At 44.4% G+C, this 23,994-nt stretch overlaps 1 protein-coding gene across 3 annotated transcripts in view; it reads left to right on the top strand.

Annotated features, from left to right (window-relative positions):
- The window catches only part of LOC143276261 (ras-related protein Rab-14-like), a 36,478-nt gene continuing 12,484 nt past the window's right edge, over window positions 1–23,994 (top strand). For 2 of the 3 annotated variants that reach the window (XR_013053532.1, XM_076580747.1), the window contains exons 1-7: window positions 1–89; window positions 3,847–3,957; window positions 4,541–4,586; window positions 6,562–6,693; window positions 14,787–14,853; window positions 17,569–17,656; window positions 21,781–21,811. Coding sequence is in view for 2 of the 3 variants with exons in the window: in XM_076580747.1 (XP_076436862.1) it covers window positions 3,852–3,957; window positions 4,541–4,586; window positions 6,562–6,693; window positions 14,787–14,853; window positions 17,569–17,656; window positions 21,781–21,811 (470 nt within the window). In the remaining variant the exon portion in view is untranslated. The remainder of the gene's footprint in view (window positions 90–3,846; window positions 3,958–4,540; window positions 4,587–6,561; window positions 6,694–14,786; window positions 14,854–17,568; window positions 17,657–21,780; window positions 21,812–23,994) is intronic. The other variant, XM_076580748.1, reaches the window with a different exon arrangement.

Below are 23,994 nucleotides of genomic sequence, written 5' to 3'. Positions count from 1 at the left end.
ATTCTTGACATCGCATAGGCGGCCATATTTGCTTGTACGTCTCACAATATAAACAACAGATCGTAGGGTTAATTGAGGACATTTCAGAGGTAAGTGCAGATACGAATGATAGAGAACAACAGAATGGCCAGAACGCTGTAAATGCGTTTACAATTGCGGGCAACAGATTCCCCGATCTTTCCATTGAAGATCAAGACTTCAGTTTCAAGACAGCATGCATGTGATCTGTTCTGGTTTTCATTCATCTGTTGATCGACTTGCGCAGTTTGTCGAGACAAGCAAGTAACATGATACTACACAAAGAGCAGAGTAGCATCACATTTCATTCTGTGGTCGCCCATCCTTCTGTTTAGATAACAGGGTTTTATTCTTTCTGCAGTCTCACTGGTTGAGTACCATTTTACTTTTTTGAGCAAAACGTCAGTGTATTACATCCGTGTTCTGTCTGTTCTGTTCAGTTAAAAAAGAAAAAAAAAGAAAAAAGGCAGATGTGTGGCATATCTTGTTTGCTTTAGTCCGCACGCTTCGACACATTCTTGAAACTGAAACTGGTCAGTTGGAAATGTAATCCCCTCCCCGATTGTGGGTCAAACCGATTTACATTGTAAACGATATCCCGTTGTTAGTGTAAACATGTGTCGTTATATGTGCCATTATATGGGTACAACTACAAATGAAACTTCAGTAAAGTATCTGTATCTCTGCCTCTCTTTCTCTTTCTCATTCTCTCTCATACATAGACATAGAAGACGCCATCGATTTCAGAGATTTTCTTTTATCAACTGGAACCCGAGAAGATTTTCAAAAGCAAAGAAATGCAGTAAATAACATGAAACGTTTAGCGAAAAAGAAATATTTTCAAAAGTTGATCACTTCTAAGTCTGATAGTAAGTCTTTGTGGAAAGCCATAAATCAGTTGAAAAATAAGAATAGAGCCACACAAATTACATCACTCACAGACATATCCACAGATAGACTTAACTCACATTTCTGTAACATAGCTACTTCAATTATAAAATCAGACAAATCAAACCTTAACTCTTTAGATGCTCTGTTAAAATTCTGTCAATCAAAAAATATTTCATCCACATTAGATATTCCTTTGATATGTGTACATGAAGTTTATAATGCTCTGACCCATTTAAAACAAACTAGTACAAGAGGTCTTGATGGCATAGACGGAAAAATATTAAAACTCTCAGCTCCTATAATAGCAGAATCCCTCACATACATATATAATTTAAGTATTACAAAAAATAAGATTCCCAAAACGCTCAAAACTGCTAAAGTTATTCATATATATAAGAATGGTGATCGATCTGAACCATCAAACTACAGACCAATTTCTATTTTGCCAATATTATCAAAACCCCTGGAAAATCATATAAATAAACATATTCTTAAGCATTTTAATAATTTTGACTTGTTCCATCCAAACCAGTCTGGATTTAGAGCTAATCACTCATGTCATTCTGCACTAACAAATTTAGTAGATCAATGGCTTACTAACATTAATAATAACGAAATTACTGGAGCCCTTGTTGTCGACTTTATGAAGGCTTTTGATGTGATTGATCATTCTCTCCTCCTGAAAAAACTAAAGATTTATGGTTTGTCTTTGAATACATTAGAACTTATCTCATCTTTTCTCTCTGAAAGAAAACAACTTGTGTCCACAAATGGTTCAAAATCAATGTTATTACCAATTAACTATGGTGTACCTCAAGGTTCTGTTTTGGGACCTATCTTATTTTCTGCATATATTAACGACCTACCCTTATCTATCAAGACACCATGTGAAATGTTTGCTGATGACACCACCATTCATACTAGTCATACTAACCTATGTATCGTATCTCTTTCTCTTCAGGAAAGTATTGACCAATTGATTGAATGGTCCGAACTAAACCACATGTGTCTCCATCCTAAAAAAACAAAATTCCTAATAATCACAACAAGACAAAAACGTCAAAATATATCCATAAACTGTTCGCCTATTTTCATCAAAGGTGACAAGATTGAAGAAGTTGACCACCATAAAATCCTTGGCATCACTATCGATAATAATTTGTCATGGTCACATCATATTTCTCTGTTATGTAAACAGGTATCAAAAAATATCTATCAACTGTCTAGAATCAAACACTTTTTGGATCTTCACTGCCGAAAACTATTTGTCAGTACTTATATAGAATCACACATTAACTATGCTTCGACAGTGTGGGATTCGGCGAGTGACAGTATTATAAAACCTCTATTGAGTCTGCATAGAAGAGCTGTAAAATTGATTCTTTTAAAATCTTCATCATTGACTGTATCTGATTATAAAGCTCTCGATATCCTCCCACTGAAAACAAAACTTCTATTTAACAAAGGTCTATTTATGTTCAAAATCATGTCTGGATTTGCTCCCCCCTCGCTGAAGAATAAATTTGTAACCAACACTCATCGTCATCTTCATAAAGTTATGGTACCACTTCCAAGGATCGATCTTTTTAAATCTAGTCTGTCTTATTCAGGGGGCTGTTTATGGAATGAATTATTATCCTGCCTCAATGTAAACACTGTAAAAAGCATCCCTAACTTTAAAAACATATATCGTGCACATTTATTGAAAAACATGTGATTATGTGACACATATCAATTATAAACAAAAAATCATGTATAGATTGTCAGTATATATACGCCTCTCTCCTCCCCTGTCAGTCTCTATGTCTCTCCACTGTCACTGTCACTATATCTGTCTGTTGTCAGCCTCCCCTGCCTTCTTTACTCTTCCTCTGGTCCATCCTTCCTTCCGCTCTCCACCACGCCCCTACCCTATTGTCCTCGTTGTTATTCATCTATCGCGATATTGTATTGTACATACGTTCTATGTTATGTTTGCACATGCTTATGCAATTTTGACGTTGATGTTGTGAATTGACTCTCGCTTTTTTTTTTTTTTTTTTTTTTTTTTTTTTTTTTTTTTTTTTACTTTGTTGCTTTTTTTCCAATTATTATTCATGCCCAGAGGGCTGGATGTAAAAAAGTACTTTGTGCTTACTCCTTTACCCTCGTAAAATAAAATTTCGTTCGTTCGTTCGTTCGTTCGTTCAGTGAATGACAATCCAATTGAAAGAGTTTGGACAGTTCAGTTCAGTTCAGTTACTCAAGGACGTATCACTGCATTCAGACAAATTGATACATACACTGCAAACATCTGCTAAGCAGATGCCTGACCAGCATTATAACCCAATGTGCTGAGTCAGGCCATGAGAGGAAAGAGAAAAGAGAGGAAAAAAAAGAAGTAAAGTCCATAAACAAATAAAGGATACATTATTAAATGAATGAATAGATAACTGAATAAATAAATAAGTAAATGAATAAAATTGAAGTCAGCAGATAGATAATGAAATAAAATGCAGAAAAAGGACAATGATAATCAATAAATGAACAAATAAGCAAATAAATGTATATAAATACACACACACACACACACACACACACACACACACACACACACACACACACACACACACACACACATGCACAACAGATGGAACAAAAATGCAGTTTCACGGATATGAAAGCACAGACAAAAGTGCACAGGCCCAACACTACACATTAAAGTACATGAGCCCCAACACATAAACACACAACTTATACACACACACACACACCATATCTGAGCCCCAACACATAAACACACAACAGATACACACACACACAATCTCCATGGTATTCCCCCCCCACACCCCCACACCCCCCCTTTTCATTTCATTATTGCGGGCATTTTTTTTGTTGTTGTTGCATGTTTCTTGTTGAAACTTGCTGATGAAATTATTGATTGTCTATGTTTGGCAGCAGCCATGGCAGGAGGACCGTACAACTACAGCTACATCTTCAAGTACATCATCATCGGGGACATGGGCGTGGGCAAGTCCTGCCTCCTGCACCAGTTCACAGAGAAGAAATGTAATGGATAGAAAATAGTGTATTCATCGGTGTATGTTTATGTCTTTGGTACATATGGAGTGATAGTGTATTCATCGGTGTATGCTGATGTCTTTGATACATGTGGTGCAATAGCCGAATGGTTAAAGCGCTGGACTTTCAATCTGAGGGTCCTGGGTTTGAATCTCGGTGCACCTGGTGGGTAAAGGGTGGAGATTTTTCCGATCTCCCAGGTCAGCATATGTGCAGACCTGCTAGTGCCTGAACCCCCTTCGTGTGTATATGCAAGCAGAAGATCAAATACGCACGTTAAAGATCCTGTAATCCATGTCAGCGTTTGGTGGGATATGGAAACAAGAACATATCCAGCATGCACACCCCCGAAAACGGAGTATGGCTGCCTACATGGCAGGGTAAAAGCGATCATACGAGTGAACGCAAAAGAAGAAGAAGGCTGTCAGTAATTGCATGTGGTGAAAATGAGCTGCCAGAGCATTCTGGCTTTTTGTGGGTGACAGTAGTAATACTGACACAGTAATGATGAAATAGAAGACACTTCATTTCAGGCTGCAGAAACTGGTCAGTGCTTTATCTGTGCTTTCAGTCATGGCAGACTGTCCCCACACCATAGGAGTGGAGTTCGGCACGAGGTGAGTATGACTGCAGGGTTTGTTCGTACAGAGTCAAGGCAGTCTGGAAAAGTTTTTTTTTTGGGGGGGGGCTGGGGGGGGGGAATATAATGAGAGAACCGTTTCCAGGGCTGGAAAAGTATTCTATATCATGATCAGTGTTTAGCCCTTCAGGGTTTAGAAAGTCTTGGAATTTTGATGAAAATCCTTGACCAGTACCATTCAACAAAAAAGCTTAGTGCATTTCAAAAGCAAATGAATGATCGGAAAAAAACATAAAGTGGTGAAAATATGTCATCAATACTGAGATTACCGCCAAATTTTTTTGTTGGCGGTGTAGCAGACACTTAAATACAAAAAAAACCCAACAAACAAACAAAAAAAATCAGTTTAGCTTTGCATTTGGTGTGGAAAGTTTTTGCTCTGGTTGGGAAAATGTGTGGAATAAGTATGGGATTTTGTTTGGTTATGTCTGTGGGAACCTTGTGGCTATGACATCTTATATGGATTAACTCGCATGTTTTGAACCTGGAAAGCGAAACTTTTATAGATTAACTTACACGCTTTGACACCACCTGGAAAGTGAAACTTATACAGATTGAAAGCGAAACTTTTACAGATTAACTCACACACTTTGACACCACCTTGAAAGTGAAACTTATACAGATTGAAAGCGAACCTTTTATAGATTAACTCACACACTTTGACACCACCTGGAAAGTGAAACTTATACAGATTGAAAGTGAAACTTTTATAGATTAACTCACACACTTTGACACCACCTGGAAAGTGAAACTTACACAGATTGAAAGCGAAACTTTTATAGATTAACTCACACGCTTTGACACCACCTGGAAAGTGAAACTTATACAGATTGAAAGCGAACCTTTTGTAGATTAACTCACACACTTTGACACCACCTGGAAAGTGAAACTTATACAGATTGAAAGCGAAACTTTTACAGATTAACTCACACACTTTGACACCACCTTGAAAGTGAAACTTATACAGATTGAAAGCGAACCTTTTATAGATTAACTCACACACTTTGACACCACCTTGAAAGTGAAACTTATACAGATTGAAAGCGAACCTTTTATAGATTAACTCACACACTTTGACACCACCTGGAAAGTGAAACTTATACAGATTGAAAGTGAAGCTTCTATAGATTAACTCGCATGTTTTGACACCACCTGGAAAGTGAAACTGAAACTATCTCCACCCATGACTGAAGTGATGTAGTTTTGTCTTCTTGTTAGCTGTGGAGAGTGGCCAGCACGATTATCGCAGCGACCCTGAGAACAAGTCTGGCACCACAGGTCGAGGAATGTAAACATCCCCCCCCCCACCCCCTCCCTTCCCTTCCCATGCTGACAGCACCACTCTCTCTGTCTCTGCCTCTCTGCCCCTTTCCTTGCAGGCACACGAACTGAAATGAAATACAAAACTTAATAATTTAATTACACATACTTAACCGTGACCCAACTAGTGCAGAACCGGCAGGAGTCTGACATTCCTGTCCTGTGCAAACTACTGTCTGCCTATGCGGAGAAAACGAAACTACAGCCGATAACCTCCCGGAAGTAGGTAACCTCCCCTTTGTCCCGCTGGCTAGTGCCCTCTTTTTCCGGCAGCCATTATGACTCCTGTTCCTGTGCTCTTCATACGGCTAAGTTTTTTTTCGTATTTTCTGTCTGTCTGTGGATTTTCTGGTGTTCTTGATTTTTGTCAAATTTTGTCTCCATCCAGGTCACATAATTATATGGTTCGATTGGGAGATCGGGCTAAAATTAAGGCGCGATCGCAATCGATTCGCAGACAGTCTGGGCCCTCTATTTCTGGCCCTCTCAAATTAATATTTATGTGGAAGTGAAATGCTGCTGGTCAGGCATCTGCCTAGCAGACGCGGTGTGGTGTGTGTGTATATATATATGTATGGATTTGTCTGAGTGTGGTTACACGGAATTGAAATGTAAAAACTGGTTGCTTTCAGGATCATCGAGGTGTCTGGCCAGAAGATCAAGCTGCAGATCTGGGACACGGCCGGGCAGGAAAGGTTCAGGGCCGTCACTCGCAGCTACTATCGTGGGGCTGCCGGCGCCCTCATGGTCTACGACATCACCAGGTGGGGGGCGTGTTTCTCATGGAAAGTAAAAAAAAAAAAAAAAAAAATTGGTATGATGGGCGCAATAGCCGAGTGGTTAAAGCGTTGGACTGTCAATCTGAGGGTCCCGGGTTCGAATGACGGTGACGGCGCCTGGTGGGTAAAGGGTGGAGATTTTTACGATCTCCCAGGTCAACATATGTGCAGACCTGCTAGTGCCTGAACCCCCTTCGTGTGTAAACGCATGCAGAAGATCAAATATGCACGTTAAAGATCCTGTAATCCATGTCAGTGTTCGGTAGGTTATGGAAACAAGAACATACCCAGCATGCACACCCCCGAAAACGGAGTATGGCTGCCTACATGGTGGGGTAAAAACGGTCATACACGTAAAAGCCCACTCGTGTGCATACGAGTAAACACAGAAGAAGAAGAAGTTGGTGAACCTGAGTTTTATAGAGGGTGAGAATGTGCACATGTGAATGTTTTTAGGTAGTGTGGGCCAGGCTCTGGTGTCAACAGAATGTTTTCTATGTGAGGTCTTTCCTTTTCCTCACTTTGCTGGGTTCTTTTCATTTCATCTAATTTGACCTCTTTGTGCTACATTGTCTGTCTTTATGTTCTTCGTCTAGGTTAGGCTGCTTTGTTATCTTGCTTTACTGTATCGTTGATTTAAAGGAATTTCCATTTCTTATGTTGTTGACTTCAGTTTCTCCATGTGTTCATTTTTGTGTGGGAAGGTGGCAGAATGGTTAAAACGCTCAGCTGCCAGTATTGAAAGTCCGTGAGGGTGTGGGTTCGAATCCCGCTCTCGCCCTTTCTCCCACGTTTGACTGGAAAATCAAACTGAGCGTCTAGTCCTTCAGATGAGACAATAAACCAAGGTACCGTGTGCAGCACACACTTGGCGCACTGAAAAAGAACCCATGGCAACAAGGGTGTTTCCTCTGGCAAAATTTGGAAGACGAGAAATCCATTCTGATAAATACACAAACATACATGCATGCACTCAAGGCCTGGCTAAGCGCGTTGGGTCGTGTTGCTGGTCAGGCATCTGCCTTGCAGATGTGGTGTAGCGCATATGGATTTTGCAGTGATGCTACCTTGAGAAGCTGAAACTGTGTGTGAATCCCACGGTAGTGCTTGGCTCCTTCTTACCTACCTTGGGTTTGTGACACACACAGTGGTGTGACAGGTGTGTGGTCTGTGTTCACCTGGGGTTTGTGACACACACAGTGGTGTGACATACAGTGTGGTCTGTGTTCACCTGGGGTTGTGACACACACAGTGGTGTGACATACAGTGTTGTCTGTGTTCACCTGGGGTTTATGACACACACAGTGGTGTGACATACAGTGTGGTCTGTGTTCACCTGGGGTTTGTGACACACACAGTGGTGTGACATACAGTGTGGTCTGTGTTCACCTGGGGTTTGTGACACACACAGTGGTGTGACATACAGTGTGGTCTGTGTTCACCTGGGGTTTGTGACACACACAGTGGTGTGACAGGTGTGTGGTCTGTGTTCACCTGGGGTTTGTGACACACACAGTGGTGTGACAGGTGTGTGGTCTGTGTTCACCTGGGGTTTGTGACACACACAGTGGTGTGACAGGTGTGTGGTCTGTGTTCACCTGGGGTTTGTGACACACACAGTAGTGTGACAGGTGTGTGGTCTGTGTTCACCTGGGGTTGTGACACACACAGTGGTGTGACAGGTGTGTGGTCTGTGTTCACCTGGGGTTGTGACACACACAGTGGTGTGACAGGTGTGTGGTCTGTGTTCACCTGGGGTTGTGACACACACAGTGGTGTGACATACAGTGTGGTCTGTGTTCACCTGTGGTTTGTGACACACACAGTGGTGTGACAGGTGTGTGGTCTGTGTTCACCTGTGGTTTGTGACACACACAGTGGTGTGACAGGTGTGTGGTCTGTGTTCACCTGGGGTTGTGACACACACAGTGGTGTGACAGGTGTGTGGTTTGTGTTCACCTGGGGTTGTGACACACACAGTGGTGTGACAGGTGTGTGGTCTGTGTTCACCTGGGGTTGTGACACACACAGTGGTGTGACATACAGTGTGGTCTGTGTTCACCTGTGGTTTGTGACACACACAGTGGTGTGACAGGTGTGTGGTCTGTGCACACCACAGGTGTGTGGTCTGTGTTCACCTGGGGTTTGTGACACACACAGTGGTGTGACAGGTGTGTGGTCTGTGTTCACCTGGGGTTTGTGACACACACAGTGGTGTGACAGGTGTGTGGTCTGTGTTCACCTGGGGTTTGTGACACACACAGTGGTGTGACAGGTGTGTGGTCTGTGTTCACCTGTGGTTTGTGACACACACAGTGGTGTGACAGGTGTGTGGTCTGTGTTCACCTGGGGTTTGTGACACACACAGTGGTGTGACATACAGTGTGGTCCGTGTTCACCTGGGGTTTGTGACACACACAGTGGTGTGACATACAGTGTGGTCTGTGTTCACCTGGGGTTTGTGACACACACAGTGGTGTGACAGGTGTGTGGTCTGTGTTCACCTGGGTTTTGTGACACACACAGTGGTGTGACATACAGTGTGGTCTGTGTTCACCTGTGGTTTGTGACACACACAGTGGTGTGACATACAGTGTGGTTTGTGTTCACCTGTGGTTTGTGACACACACAGTGGTGTGACAGGTGTGTGGTCTGTGTTCACCTGGGGTTTGTGACACACACAGTGGTGTGACAGGTGTATGGACTGTGTTCACCTGGGGTTTGTGACACACACAGTGGTGTGACATACAGTGTGGACTGTGTTCACCTGGGGTTTGTAACGCACACAGTGGTGTGACAGGTGTATGGACTGTGTTCACCTGGGGTTTGTGACACACACAGTGGTGTGACATACAGTGTGGTCTGTGTTCACCTGGGGTTTGTGACACACACAGTCGTGTGACATACAGTGTGGTCTGTGTTCACCTGGGGTTGTGACACACACAGTGGTGTGACAGGTGTGTGGTCTGTGTTCACCTGGGGTTTGTGACACACACAGTGGTGTGACAGGTGTGTGGTCTGTGTTCACTTGGGGTTTGTGACACACAGTGGTGTGACATACAGTGTGGTCTGTGTTCACCTGGGGTTTGTGACACACACAGTGGTGTGACATACAGTGTGGTCTGTGTTCACCTGGGGTTTGTGACACACACAGTGGTGTGACATACAGTGTGGTCTGTGTTCACCTGGGGTTTGTAACGCACACAGTGGTGTGACAGGTGTGTGGTCTTTGTTCACCTGTGGTTTGTGACACACACAGTGGTGTGACAGGTGTGTGGTCTGTGTTCACCTGTGGTTTGTGACACGCACAGTGGTGTGACAGGTGTGTGGACTGTGTTCACCTGGGGTTTGTGACACACACAGTGGTGTGACAGGTGTGTGGTCTGTGTTCACCTGTGGTTTGTGACACACACAGTGGTGTGACATACAGTGTGGTCTGTGTTCACCTGGGGTTTGTGACACACACAGTGGTGTGACATACAGTGTGGTCTGTGTTCACCTGGGGTTTGTAACGCACACAGTGGTGTGACATACAGTGTGGTCTGTGTTCACCTGGGGTTTGTAACGCACACAGTGGTGTGACAGGTGTGTGGTCCGTGTTCACCTGGGGTTTGTGACACACACAGTGGTGTGACAGGTGTGTGGTCTGTGTTCACCTGAGGTTTGTGACACACACAGTAGTGTGACAGGTGTGTGGTCTGTGTTCACCTGTGGTTTGTGACACACACAGTGGTGTGACATACAGTGTGGTCTGTGTTCACCTGTGGTTTGTAACGCACACAGTGGTGTGACATACAGTGTGGTCTGTGTTCACCTGTGGTTTGTGACACACACAGTGGTGTGACATACAGTGTGGTCTGTGTTCACCTGTGGTTTGTGACACACACAGTGGTGTGACATACAGTGTGGTCTGTGTTCACCTGGGGTTTGTGACACACACAGTGGTGTGACATACAGTGTGGTCTGTATTCACCTGGGGTTTGTGACGCACACAGTGGTGTGACATACAGTGTGGTCTGTATTCACCTGGGGTTTGTAACGCACACAGTGGTGTGACATACAGTGTGGTCTGTGTTCACCTGGGGTTTGTAACGCACACAGTGGTGTGACATACAGTGTGGTCTGTATTCACCTGGGGTTTGTAACGCACACAGTGGTGTGACAGGTGTGTGGTCTGTGTTCACCTGGGGTTTGTGACACACACAGTGGTGTGACGGGTAGTGTGGTCTGTGTTCACCTGGGGTTTGTGACACACACAGTGGTGTGACAGGTGTGTGGTCTGTGTTCACCTGGGGTTTGTGACACACACAGTGGTGTGACAGGTGTGTGGTCTGTGTTCACCTGGGGTTTGTGACACACACAGTGGTGTGACGGGTAGTGTGGTCTGTGTTCACCTGGGGTTTGTGACACACACAGTGGTGTGACATACAGTGTGGTCTGTGTTCACCTGGGGTTTGTGACACACACAGTGGTGTGACATACAGTGTGGTCTGTGTTCACCTGGGGTTTGTGACACACACAGTGGTGTGACAGCTGTGTGGTCTGTGTTCACCTGGGGTTTGTGACACACACAGTGGTGTGACGGGTAGTGTGGTCTGTGTTCACCTGGGGTTTGTGACACACACAGTGGTGTGACATACAGTGTGGTCTGTGTTCACCTGGGGTTTGTGACACACACAGTGGTGTGACATACAGTGTGGTCTGTGTTCACCTGGGGTTTGTGACACACACAGTCGTGTGACGGGTAGTGTGGTCTGTGTTCACCTGGGGTTTGTGACACACACAGTGGTGTGACAGGTGTGTGGTCTGTGTTCACCTGGGGTTTGTGACACACACAGTGGTGTGACAGGTGTGTGGTCTGTGTTCACCTGGGGTTTGTGACACACACAGTGGTGTGACATACAGTGTGGTCTGTGTTCACCTGGGGTTTGTGACACACACAGTCGTGTGACATACAGTGTGGTCTGTGTTCACCTGGGGTTGTGACACACACAGTGGTGTGACAGGTGTGTGGTCTGTGTTCACCTGGGGTTTGTGACACACACAGTGGTGTGACAGGTGTGTGGTCTGTGTTCACTTGGGGTTTGTGCCACACAGTGGTGTGACATACAGTGTGGTCTGTGTTCACCTGGGGTTTGTGACACACACAGTGGTGTGACATACAGTGTGGTCTGTGTTCACCTGGGGTTTGTGACACACACAGTGGTGTGACATACAGTGTGGTCTGTGTTCACCTGGGGTTTGTAACGCACACAGTGGTGTGACAGGTGTGTGGTCTTTGTTCACCTGTGGTTTGTGACACACACAGTGGTGTGACAGGTGTGTGGTCTGTGTTCACCTGTGGTTTGTGACACGCACAGTGGTGTGACAGGTGTGTGGACTGTGTTCACCTGGGGTTTGTGACACACACAGTGGTGTGACAGGTGTGTGGTCTGTGTTCACCTGTGGTTTGTGACACACACAGTGGTGTGACATACAGTGTGGTTTGTGTTCACCTGGGGTTTGTGACACACACAGTGGTGTGACAGGTGTGTGGTCTGTGTTCACCTGGGGTTTGTGACACACACAGTGGTGTGACATACAGTGTGGTCTGTGTTCACCTGGGGTTTGTAACGCACACAGTGGTGTGACATACAGTGTGGTCTGTGTTCACCTGGGGTTTGTAACGCACACAGTGGTGTGACAGGTGTGTGGTCTGTGTTCACCTGGGGTTTGTGACACACACAGTGGTGTGACAGGTGTGTGGACTGTGTTCACCTGGGGTTTGTGACACACGCAGTGGTGTGACAGGTGTGTGGACTGTGTTCACCTGGGGTTTGTGACACGCACAGTGGTGTGACAGGTGTGTGGTCTGTGTTCACCTGTGGTTTGTGACACACACAGTGGTGTGACATACAGTGTGGTCTGTGTTCACCTGTGGTTTGTGACACACACAGTAGTGTGACATACAGTGTGGTCTGTGTTCACCTGGGGTTGTGACACACACAGTGGTGTGACATACAGTGTGGTCTGTGTTCACCTGGGGTTGTGACACACACAGTGGTGTGACATACAGTGTGGTCTGTGTTCACCTGTGGTTTGTGACACACACAGTAGTGTGACATACAGTGTGGTCTGTGTTCACCTGGGGTTTGTGACACACACAGTGGTGTGACAGGTGTGTGGTCTGTGTTCACCTGGGGTTTGTGACACACACAGTGGTGTGATATACAGTGTGGTCTGTGTTCACCTTGGGTTTGTGACACACACAGTGGTGTGACAGGTGTGTGGTTTGTGTTCACCTGGGGTTTGTGACACACACAGTGGTGTGACAGGTGTGTGGTCTGTGTTCACCTGGGGTTTGTAACGCACACAGTGGTGTGATATACAGTGTGGTCTGTGTTCACCTGGGGTTTGTGACACACACAGTGGTGTGACAGGTGTGTGGTCTGTGTTCACCTGGGGTTTGTAACGCACACAGTGGTGTGACGGGTAGTGTGGTCTCTGTTCACCTGGGGTTTGTGACGCACACAGTGGTGTGACATACAGTGTGGTCTGTGTTCACCTGGGGTTTGTGACACACACAGTGGTGTGACATACAGTGTGGTCTGTGTTCACCTGGGGTTTGTGACACACACAGTGGTGTGACATACAGTGTGGTCTGTGTTCACCTGGGGTTTGTGACACACACACAGTGGTGTGACATACAGTGTGGTCTGTGTTCACCTGGGGTTTGTGACACACACAGTGGTGTGACAGGTGTGTGGTCCGTGTTCACCTGGGGTTTGTGACACACACACAGTGGTGTGACATACAGTGTGGTCTGTGTTCACCTGGGGTTTGTGACACACACAGTGGTGTGACATACAGTGTGGTCTGTGTTCACCTGGGGTTTGTGACACACACAGTGGTGTGACGGGTAGTGTGGTCTGTGTTCACCTGGGGTTTGTGACACACACAGTGGTGTGACATACAGTGTGGTCTGTGTTCACCTGGGGTTTGTGACACACACAGTGGTGTGACGGGTAGTGTGGACTGTGTTCACCTGGGGTTTGTGACACACACAGTGGTGTGACATACAGTGTGGTCTGTGTTCACCTGGGGTTTGTGACACACACAGTGGTGTGACATACAGTGTGGTCTGTGTTCACCTGGGGTTTGTGACACACACAGTGGTGTGACAGGTGTGTGGTCTGTGTTCACCTGGGGTTTGTGACACACACAGTGGTGTGACAGGTGTGTGGACTGTGTTCACCTGGGGTTTGTGACACACACAGTGGTGTGACATACAGTGTGGTCTGTGTTCACCTGGGGTTTGTGACACACACAGTGGTGTGACATACAGTGTGGTCTGTGTTCACCTGGGGTTTGTGACACACACAGTGGTGTGACAGGTGTGTGGTCTGTGTTCACCTGGGGTTTGTGACACACACAGTGGTGTGACAGGTGTGTGGTCTGTGTTCACCTGGGGTTTGTGACACACACAGTGGTGTGACATACAGTGTGGTCTGTGTTCACCTGGGGTTTGTGACACACACAGTGGTGTGACATACAGTGTGGTCTGTGTTCACCTGTGGTTTGTGACACACACAGTGGTGTGACATACAGTGTGGTCTGTGTTCACCTGGGGTTTGTGACACACACAGTGGTGTGACATACAGTGTGGTCTGTATTCACCTGGGGTTTGTAACGCACACAGTGGTGTGACATACAGTGTGGTCTGTGTTCACCTGGGGTTTGTAACGCACACAGTGGTGTGACAGGTGTGTGGTCTCTGTTCACCTGGGGTTGTGACACACACAGTGGTGTGACAGGTGTGTGGTCTGTGTTCACCTGGGGTTTGTGACACACACAGTGGTGTGACATACAGTGTGGTCTGTGTTCACCTGGGGTTTGTAACGCACACAGTAGTGTGACAGGTGTGTGGTCTCTGTTCACCTGGGGTTTGTGACACACACAGTGGTGTGACATACAGTGTGGTCTGTGTTCACCTGGGGTTTGTAACGCACACAGTGGTGTGACATACAGTGTGGTCTGTGTTCACCTGGGGTTTGTGACACACACAGTGGTGTGACATACAGTGTGGTCTGTGTTCACAGGAGAAGTACGTACAACCATCTCAGCAGCTGGCTCACTGATGCCCGTAACCTGACCAACCCCAATACTGTAAGTGTGTGTGTGGGGGGGTAGGGTCTGTGTTTGTGTGTGTGTGTGTGTGTGTGTGTGTGGAGGGTGTGTGTGAGGGTGTATGTGTGTGTGTGTGTGTGTGTGGAGTATTTATGTGTGTATGTATGTGTGTGTGTTTGGAGGGTGTGTGTGTGTGTGTCAGTATGTGTGTGTGTGTGTGGAGTGTTTATGTGTGTATGTATGTGTGTGTGTTTGGAGGATGTGTGTGTGTGTGTGGAGGGGACATATGTGTGAGGAGGGGACGAGTGTGTGTGTGTGTGTGTGTGGAGGGTGTGTGTGTGTGTCCGTTCATTCTTTTGCTTAACATCTATCCACATTTGTGATTTTAGACGAAAATCCATCATCTCCCCCACCCCACCATTGCCTCAAATCATCACTGCTTTCCCTGTTACTCTCTCCTCAATTAGCGTTAAAAAAAAAGAAGAAGAATCTAAACAAAATGAAATAAACTAACTAGTCAACCAGTAGAATTATAGCAAAGAGCCAGATGGACTCCAAATTAAACTCTGAACTATTTCAAACACATGTTGATTTTTATATAAGAGATTTCTAATGGAGGCAGATGGAACTGCAGATATTGTAAATAACATCGGTAAATATGGTTTTAACTGTGAACATTTGTGGATGATAGGCATGGGTGTAATTGCATTGCTGCAAATGCAAGTCACATTAGAAGTATACTTTGTTTTTATGGCATCCAGTTGTAGTCTGTATATTAGACTGTTGAAAACATGAAGAAAACATGCGATCAATTTTGCGCGAGCTATTGTCAGTATTTTCTCTGTCTGGGTCAGACTCCTGTTTTAGTTTATTGACATGATTTAGTTTATTGACATGATTCCAGCAAGTTTTCTCCAGTAGAGAATAACCTTCTTGTAATGAATATGGGATACGAATTTCTATGGCATTGTAAATGTTCATTGCACCAATGTGTGTTTGTGTGCACGTGTATGTGTATGTGTGTGTGTGTGTGTGTGTGTGTGTGTGTAGAGGGGGCGTGTGTGTGTGTGTGTGTGTGTGTGGAAGGTTTGTATGTGTGTGTGTATGTATGTGTGTGTGTGTGGAGAGGGCGTGTGTGTGTGTGCGTGTGTGTGTGTGTGGAGGGGGCGATTGTGTGTGTGTGTGTGTGTGTGTGTGCGCGTATGTGTGTATGTGTATTTTGCTGTAAAATACCAGTGCCATTACATAATATCCCCCATGCTGCAAAAGGGGGATGAAGGATTGAATATTCATCATTCTTGTGTGTGTGTGTGTGTGTTTGATATCTTATGTCTGTTTTCGGTGGGTAGTGTTTGTGGTTTGATGTTTGTTATCTTCTTATTTTTTGTATGTGCGTGAGTGTAAATAATGAGAGTGGTTTGAAATATTATGGTGTATCTTTGTGTGTGTGTGTGTGTGTGTGTGGAGGGGGAGAGGGGCCAGGGGGTGGGGGGAGTGTGTGGGTGAGAGAAAGAGAGAGAGAGAGAGAGAGACAAGAGTGCAAAATGTGTTGGAAATGAATTTTGAGCAATAAAAGTAATTCGAAGCCTGTCTGTCTCTAGAGGCTGTATTGGTGACTTGTGTCAAAATTATGGCATTTTGGTGACTTGTGTCAACATTATGGTATATTGGTGACTTGCGTCAAAATTATGGCATATTGGTGACTTGTGTCAACATTATGGCATATTGGTGACTTGTGTCAACATTATGGCATATTGGTGACTTGTGTCAACATTATGGCATATTGGTGACTTGTGTCAACATTATGGCATATTGGTGACTTGTGTCAAAATTATGGCAGTGTACTTTGCAAACGAGGTTAATTTCTTTCACTGTGTGATGTTGAAATAAAGCAATACAAGGCTACTGGTAAGTTACAAAGCATAGGAGTCCCAGGGACCCATTAACCATAATTCTAAAGGATCCCAGACTACCTTCAGAAGTTCATTCTGTTGCCAATATTCTAATCAGATCACTTTTTATTTTCTTCTCAGCATTTTTACACGTATACAAAGGCATGGATTCCTTGTCGTCTTAATCGTCTGGGTTTATGGGCGAAGAAGTGAGAAAGGGAATCAACTCTTCTTTGTAGCAGCTGTTCACACTTTTCTCAGGTGTTCAGTCCAGAGATTTGTAGATGCAGTTCAGTTCAGTTACTCAAGGAGGCGTTTTTGCGTTCGGACAAACCCATACGTACACTACACCATATTTGCTAAGCAGATGGCTGACCTGCAGCGTAACCCAGTGCGATTGAAATGTGATTTTAATTACACATACTTAACCGTGACCCAACTAGTGCAGACTCCGGCAGGGGTCTGACATTCCTGTCCTGTGCAAACTACTATCCGCATATGCGGAGAAAACGAAACTACGGCCGATAACCTCCCGGAAGTAGGTAACCTCCCCTTTGTCCAGCTGGCTAGCGCCCTCTTTTTTCCGGCAGCCATAATGACTCCTGTTCCTGTGCGTTGATTTGTTGAACGTTCCAGAGACTGGCTTGATGAATATTCAGTGTCACCTTTCCTTATTCACAGTGCCAGGGAGGCATGTTATGTGTTATCAGAAGCTCTGACAGAATACATGGCTATTTGAAGTTTTTCATCACATTTTTTTTCTTTCTTTATTATTATTTTTTTATGAATAGCCAGGGTAATTTAACACAGAATGTGTGCAATTTTTATACAGTCCTTTTTTATTTATTTATTTTTTTTCCAGGTGATCTTCCTGATTGGGAACAAGTGTGATCTTGATGCACAGCGAGATGTGACCTACGAAGAGGCCAAACAGTTTGCTGAGGAAAATGGTCAGTCTCCTGTTTTACTTTGTTAATGATTTTCTTTACGATTGTTTATTAAAGTGGAGTGATGGCCTAGAGGTAAAGCATCTGTCTAGGAAGCGAGAGAATCTGAGTGCGCTGGTTTCAATCACGGCTCAGCCGCCGATATTTTCTCCCCCTACACTAGACCTTGAGTCATGGTCTGGACGCTAGTCATTCAGATGAGATGATAAACCGAGGTCCCATGTGCTGCACTTAGCGCATGTAAAAGAACCCATGGCAACAAAAGGGTTGTTCCTGGCAAAATTCTGTAGAAAAATCCACTTCAGTAGGAAAAACAAATACAACTGCACGCAGGAAAAAATACAAAAAAAATGGGTGGCACTGTAGTGTAGCGACGTGCTCTCCCTGGGGAGAGCAGCCCAGATTTAACACAGAGGAATCTGTTGTGATAAAAAGAAATACAAATACAAACACACACACACACACACACACACACACACACATGCTCAGGCAAACATTCACAAAGGTATTGAAATGATTCATGATTTAACATACATAACTTTTTAAACAATATATATATCTTTTATAATTAGATACCTAAGCGCACACTCACACACACATAGACACACACACACACACACAATATAATTATAATTATCTCCCTGGGGAGAGCAGCCCGAATTTAACACAGAGGAATCTGTTGTGATAAAGATAAATACAAATACAAATAATGTATTCATTTTTGGCTGACCTTGTTTGGTTACTGCGTCAGAATCAGGCGTTGGACTTGTGGTCCAGTGTTCACCAGTGATCAGGGTTCGAGGCCCTGTTTCAGCATGGTGCTGTGTCCTTGGGGAAAGGCACTGTACTCTGATTTTTGCCTCACTCCACCCAGGTGTGAAAGAGTACCTGTTTATATGCTAGGGAAGGTTAACTCTTTCCGGACGAAGGAATGCTCACGCGTTCCTACACAAAACATATTCGGATTCGGACGAAGGAATGGAATAGCATTCTCCGAAAGTAAAATTCCATCATGCGCTGTACACGTGATTTTGTGATCAGCCAAGCAGAGTGCGCTATTCTGGGTCACTCCACAATTGAACACTATGATTGGTCAGCCTGGGATGTGTGGCCTGTCTCGCACGCACGCTGACAAAGTCACTGACCGGTCGTCTGCTCGCGTGCCAGCCTGTTAGCAAAGCGAGCTCTTCTCAGAATGTTCTGAAGCGAACAAGGCAGTGATGGCAATGTTTTAGGGTTGCCGAAGTACTTGAAATGCTACAAACTGAAGGGTCGGACATTGAAGAGGTGGATGATGATGAAGAAGAAAGCGAATTTAATGAAGAAAGCGAGCATGGGTATGGTGATTCAGGGTGAAAAATTGGCAGTAGTTTCTACATATGGCAAAACTGTAAAAATAAGATGAGAAATTTGATTTTTTTTTTATATGTAATAGCTCAACATGTAATAAACCAGTTCTGAAAGTTTCATTTTCTTACACAGTATTTTGTATTTTTTGTAATTTTTTTCCAAACCCTTACAAATGGGCCGTCTGTGGGGAAAAGCAAGGGAGAAAACTTGTCGTCCTGAGTGAGTTAACTCTCTCAGTACTGCCAATTAGCTCCCCTGACTTTCCCCACAGATCACCCATTTGTATGGGTAAGAAATAGAAATCGCCAAAAAGCAAATGTTGGAATTTATGAATTGAAAACTTGCGAACTGACCAGTAACGTAAAGAGTTTGTTCAGGACAAAATAGAGATTTCCTCCCTTCTTATGCTGTCATACAGCGAGATGATGAAATTATCCATATTTTTTTGTTTGAAATTTGCACACATTGATGACTTGTAGACGAATCCAGGAAAGCACACAGAGTGTGAAACCGATTAAATTCAGAATGCTACGTAGCCACAGTAGGGACCCTTTGTCTATTTCTGTCGTCTGCCTTGTCACTGAGAAGAAACTGGGTCAGACGCCATTGTTGACACTCGCTGTTCACGTGAACCAGTCACATTTATTGGTTACAGTGGAGAGTTAAAAGGTCATTTAAGATATTCTTTACTTGTAACGTCATTATGTAAAATAGGTGCCACTCCAAAAACAAAACTATCTAAAGCCCAGATGAGGTTCCTTGGTCTGAAACAGTTGGGGCCTTTCATCCAGAGTGAGATAAAACAGCGAGAAGGTCAGGGTTGGGGCCCTTCATCCAGCGTGAGATAAAACAGCGAGAAGGTCAGGGTTGGGACCCTTCATCCAGCGTGAGATAAAACAGCAAGAAGGTCAGGGTTGGGACCCTTCATCCAGCGTGAGATAAAACAGCAAGAAGGTCAGGGTTGGGACCCTTCATCCAGCGTGAGATAAAACAGCAAGAAGGTCAGGGTTGGGACCCTTCATCCAGCGTGAGATAAAACAGCGAGAAGGTCAGGGTTGGGGCCTTTCATTCAGAGTGAGATAAAACAGCAAGAAGGTCAGGGTTGGGGCCCTTCATCCAGAGTGAGATAAAACAGCGAGAAGGTCAGGGTTGGGGCCCTTCATCCAGGGTGAGATAAAACAGCGAGAAGGTCAGGGTTGGGGCCCTTCATCCAGGGTGAGATAAAACAGCAAGAAGGTCAGGGTTGGGACCCTTCATTCAGAGTGAGATAAAACAGCAAGAAGGTCAGGGTTGGGGCCCTTCATCCAGAGTGAGATAAAACAGCAAGAAGGTCAGGGTTGGGGCCTTTCATTCAGAGTGAGATAAAACAGCAAGAAGGTCAGGGTTGGGACCCTTCATCCAGGGTGAGATAAAACAGCAAGAAGGTCAGGGTTGGGGCCCTTCATTCAGAGTGAGATAAAACAGCAAGAAGGTCAGGGTTGGGGCCCTTCATCCAGCGTGAGATAAAACAGCGAGAAGGTCAGGGTTGGGACCCTTCATCCAGGGTGAGATAAAACAGCAAGAAGGTCAGGGTTGGGGCCCTTCATTCAGAGTGAGATAAAACAGCAAGAAGGTCAGGGTTGGGGCCCTTCATTCAGAGTGAGATAAAACAGTAAGGTCAGGGTTGGGACCCTTCATCCAGAGTGAGATAAAACAGCGAGAAGGTCAGGGTTGGGGCCCTTCATCCAGAGTGAGATAAAACAGCAAGGTCAGGGTTGGGGCCCTTCATCCAGAGTGAGATAAAACAGCGAGAAGGTCAGGGTTGGGGCCCTTCATCCAGAGTGAGATAAAACAGCGAGAAGGTCAGGGTTGGGGCCCTTCATCCAGGGTGAGATAAAACAGCGAGAAGGTCAGGGTTGGTGCCCTTCATCCAGAGTGAGATAAAACAGCGAGAAGGTCAGGGTTGGGACCCTTCATCCAGAGTGAGATAAAACAGCCCTTTATTCAGAGTGAGATAAAACAGCGAGAAGGTCAGGGTTGGTGCCCTTCATCCAGGGTGAGATAAAACAGCGAGAAGGTCAGGGTTGGGACCCTTCATCCAGAGTGAGATAAAACAGCCCTTTATTCAGAGTGAGATAAAACAGCGAGAAGGTCAGGTTTGCGGCCCTCTATCCAGAGTGAGATAAAACAGCGAGGTCGTGGTCTGGACACTAGTCATTTGGATGAGACGATAAATCAAGGTCCCATGTGCAGCATGCTCTTAGCGCACGTAAAAGAACCCACGGCAACGAAAGGGTTGTTCCTGGCAAAATTCTGTTGAAAAGCCCACTTCGATTGGAAAAACAAATAAAACTGCACGCAGGAAAAAATACAAAAAAATGGGTGGCGCTGTGTGGGGAGAGCAGCCCAAATTTCACACAGAGAAATCTGTTCTTATAAGGAGAGAAATACAATACAATACAATACAATACAATACAATACAGTGCAGAGCCCCAGACTGTGGGTATGACTTCACTGCCTCGAGGGTCACCATGGGACCTTGAAGTGATTCAGTTGGCAGGCAAGTCCATGAAAAAAAAAAACACTGTTTTTCTTTCTTTTTATGTCCATTTTTCTCTTCTCCTTTAGATTTTATTAAATCGCTCAACACAAGGATTTCTTTGTTGGCCAAAAAACCCCAACCAACTACACAAAAACCCCAAAGCACATATATGCATACACATTCTCGTGCACACACATGCGTGTACACGTGTGTCGTAATAAAGTCATTAGAGCTTTCTTCTTTTTTGTCCTTTCAGGCTTGATGTTTCTGGAATGCAGTGCCAAAACGTGAGTTTCATTTTGTGTGTGTGTGTGTGCTGTGTGTGTGTGTATGTATGTATATGTGTCACTGTGTGTGTGTCACTCAGTGTGTGTGTGTGTGTCTGTGTGTGTGTGTGTCACTGTGTGTGTGTGTGTGTGTGTGTGTGTGTCACTGTGTGTGTGTCACTCAGTGTGTGTGCTGTGTGTGTGTATGTATGTATATGTGCCACTGTGTGTGTGTCACTCAGTGTGTGTGTGTGTGTCTGTGTGTGTGTGTGTCACTGTGTGTGTGTCATTCTGTGTGTATGTGTGTGTGTCACTGTGTGCATGTGTGTGTGCGTGTGTGTGTGTGTGTGTGCTTGCTTTTATGTGTTTTCTTCGTTTATATGTGTAGTGTTCATATATATGCATGTGTGCTTTTTATGGTGTGTTTGTCAGTGGATGAGTAAATAAACTTGATAACACAGTTGTTCACCTTACTGTTCTGTAACTAATGTAAGAAAAAGAAAAAAACAAAACAACATTCCCACACAAATAGAGTACAGTATTTGTGGATAAAACTGTTGCCGTGTGTGTGTGTGTGTGTGTGTGTGCTGTACAAATTTAAATGTCAGTTCCTTAAAAAAACAAAACAACAACACCACTCCAGGGTTGTTCAGAAACATCACTCTGAGAACAAAAGTTGCTGTTTGGGACATGGAACGCTTTGTATTTTACTGGTGTAATACTTGCGTAGTATTGAAACATCAACAGTTGATGGTTATTAACCTGTCACAAAAAAAGAAGAAAAAAAAAGAAAAAAAGAAAACGAAAAAGCAAACAAAGAAAAAAAGAAGCAAAAATCAGCTGGAACATGCACAGACTGCACACACAGTCTTGTCAGCAGTCTGTGAAACTGGACAAAATACTGACCATCAGAAGTTGTGTCCCGTTGAGGATTGATTACATAGAGTGGAAGGATCTATGGCTAAGGTTTTTTTTTTGTTATTTGTTGTTGTTTATGTTCTTATGTTGTTGTTTTGTTGTTGTTTTTGTCGTAGCTGTTGTTGTTTTTATACTTGTGTCACTGTTGTTTGGTTGTAACTGTGTTTCACTCTGTTTTCTAGTCATTCCAATGAGACGATAAACCGAGGTCCCGTCGGAAAAGAAGCCATGGCAACTAGAGTGTTGTCCTCTGGCAAAATTCTGTGGAAGAAATCCACTTGGATAGGTACACTGATGGGCGCAATAGCCGAGTGGTTAAAGCGTTGGACTGTCAGTCTGAGGGTCCCGGGTTCGAATCACGGTGACGGCGCCTGGTGGGTAAAGGGTGGAGATTTTTACGATCTCCCAGGTCAACATATGTGCAGACCTGCTAGTGCCTGAACCCCCTTCGTGTGTATATGCAAGCACATTAAAGATCCTGTAATCCATGTCAGCGTTCGGTGGGTTATGGAAACAAGAACATACCCAGCATGCACACCCCCGAAAACGGAGTATGGCTGTCTACATGGCAGGGTAAAAACGGTCATACATGTAAAAGCCCACTTGTGTGCATACGAGTGAACACAGAAGAAGAAGAAGAAGAAGGTACAGGAATATGTACGCATGCACTCAAGGCCTGACTCAGTGCGTTGGGTTATTCTGCTGGTCGGGCATCAGCCAAGCAGATGTGGTGTAGCGTGTACGGATTTGTTTTCTTCAGTCTAATGTCTATTCACTATAAGTGTTTTTAGACGGAAAGGAGTAAAGTAGTGGATAAAGGAAAGGGAATGCATGTGAATATTAGTGTAAAAAAAAAAAAAAAAAGGCAAAAAAAAAAAAGGCAAAAAAAAAAAAAGTTCATGTTGCATATCAGAGGAAAAGTATATTATAAGAAAAAATCTAAAGAGGTTGTGGTGTGTATTGAATGAGTTGTCATGGGGAAGGAGAATATGTATATGCATATCAACAAGCATTAACCTACAACAATGTAAATATAAATAACAGTATTAAATATAATACATCAAAGGAGGATACCAACTGGACTGGAGTTTCAAATTTCTGAAAACATTCTAAGCAATGTGGGTTTGTCTGGACGCAGTGACGCCTCCTTGAGAAACTGAAACTGAAACTGAAACCCATAACCTGCACCTTCCCCTCCACCTTTTTTCATTCCCGCTCTCTGCTCCTCTCTGCTCACCATCCTGACAAAAAAAAAACCCAAAAAAACAAGAGAGGCAAGGCCTTCA

The sequence above is a fragment of the Babylonia areolata genome, chromosome 31 (assembly GCF_041734735.1).
Source record: "Babylonia areolata isolate BAREFJ2019XMU chromosome 31, ASM4173473v1, whole genome shotgun sequence".
Lineage (NCBI taxonomy): Eukaryota > Metazoa > Mollusca > Gastropoda > Neogastropoda > Buccinidae > Babylonia > Babylonia areolata.
Note: the sequence above shows the minus strand (reverse complement) of the source record. Positions and strands in the feature narration are given on the sequence as shown.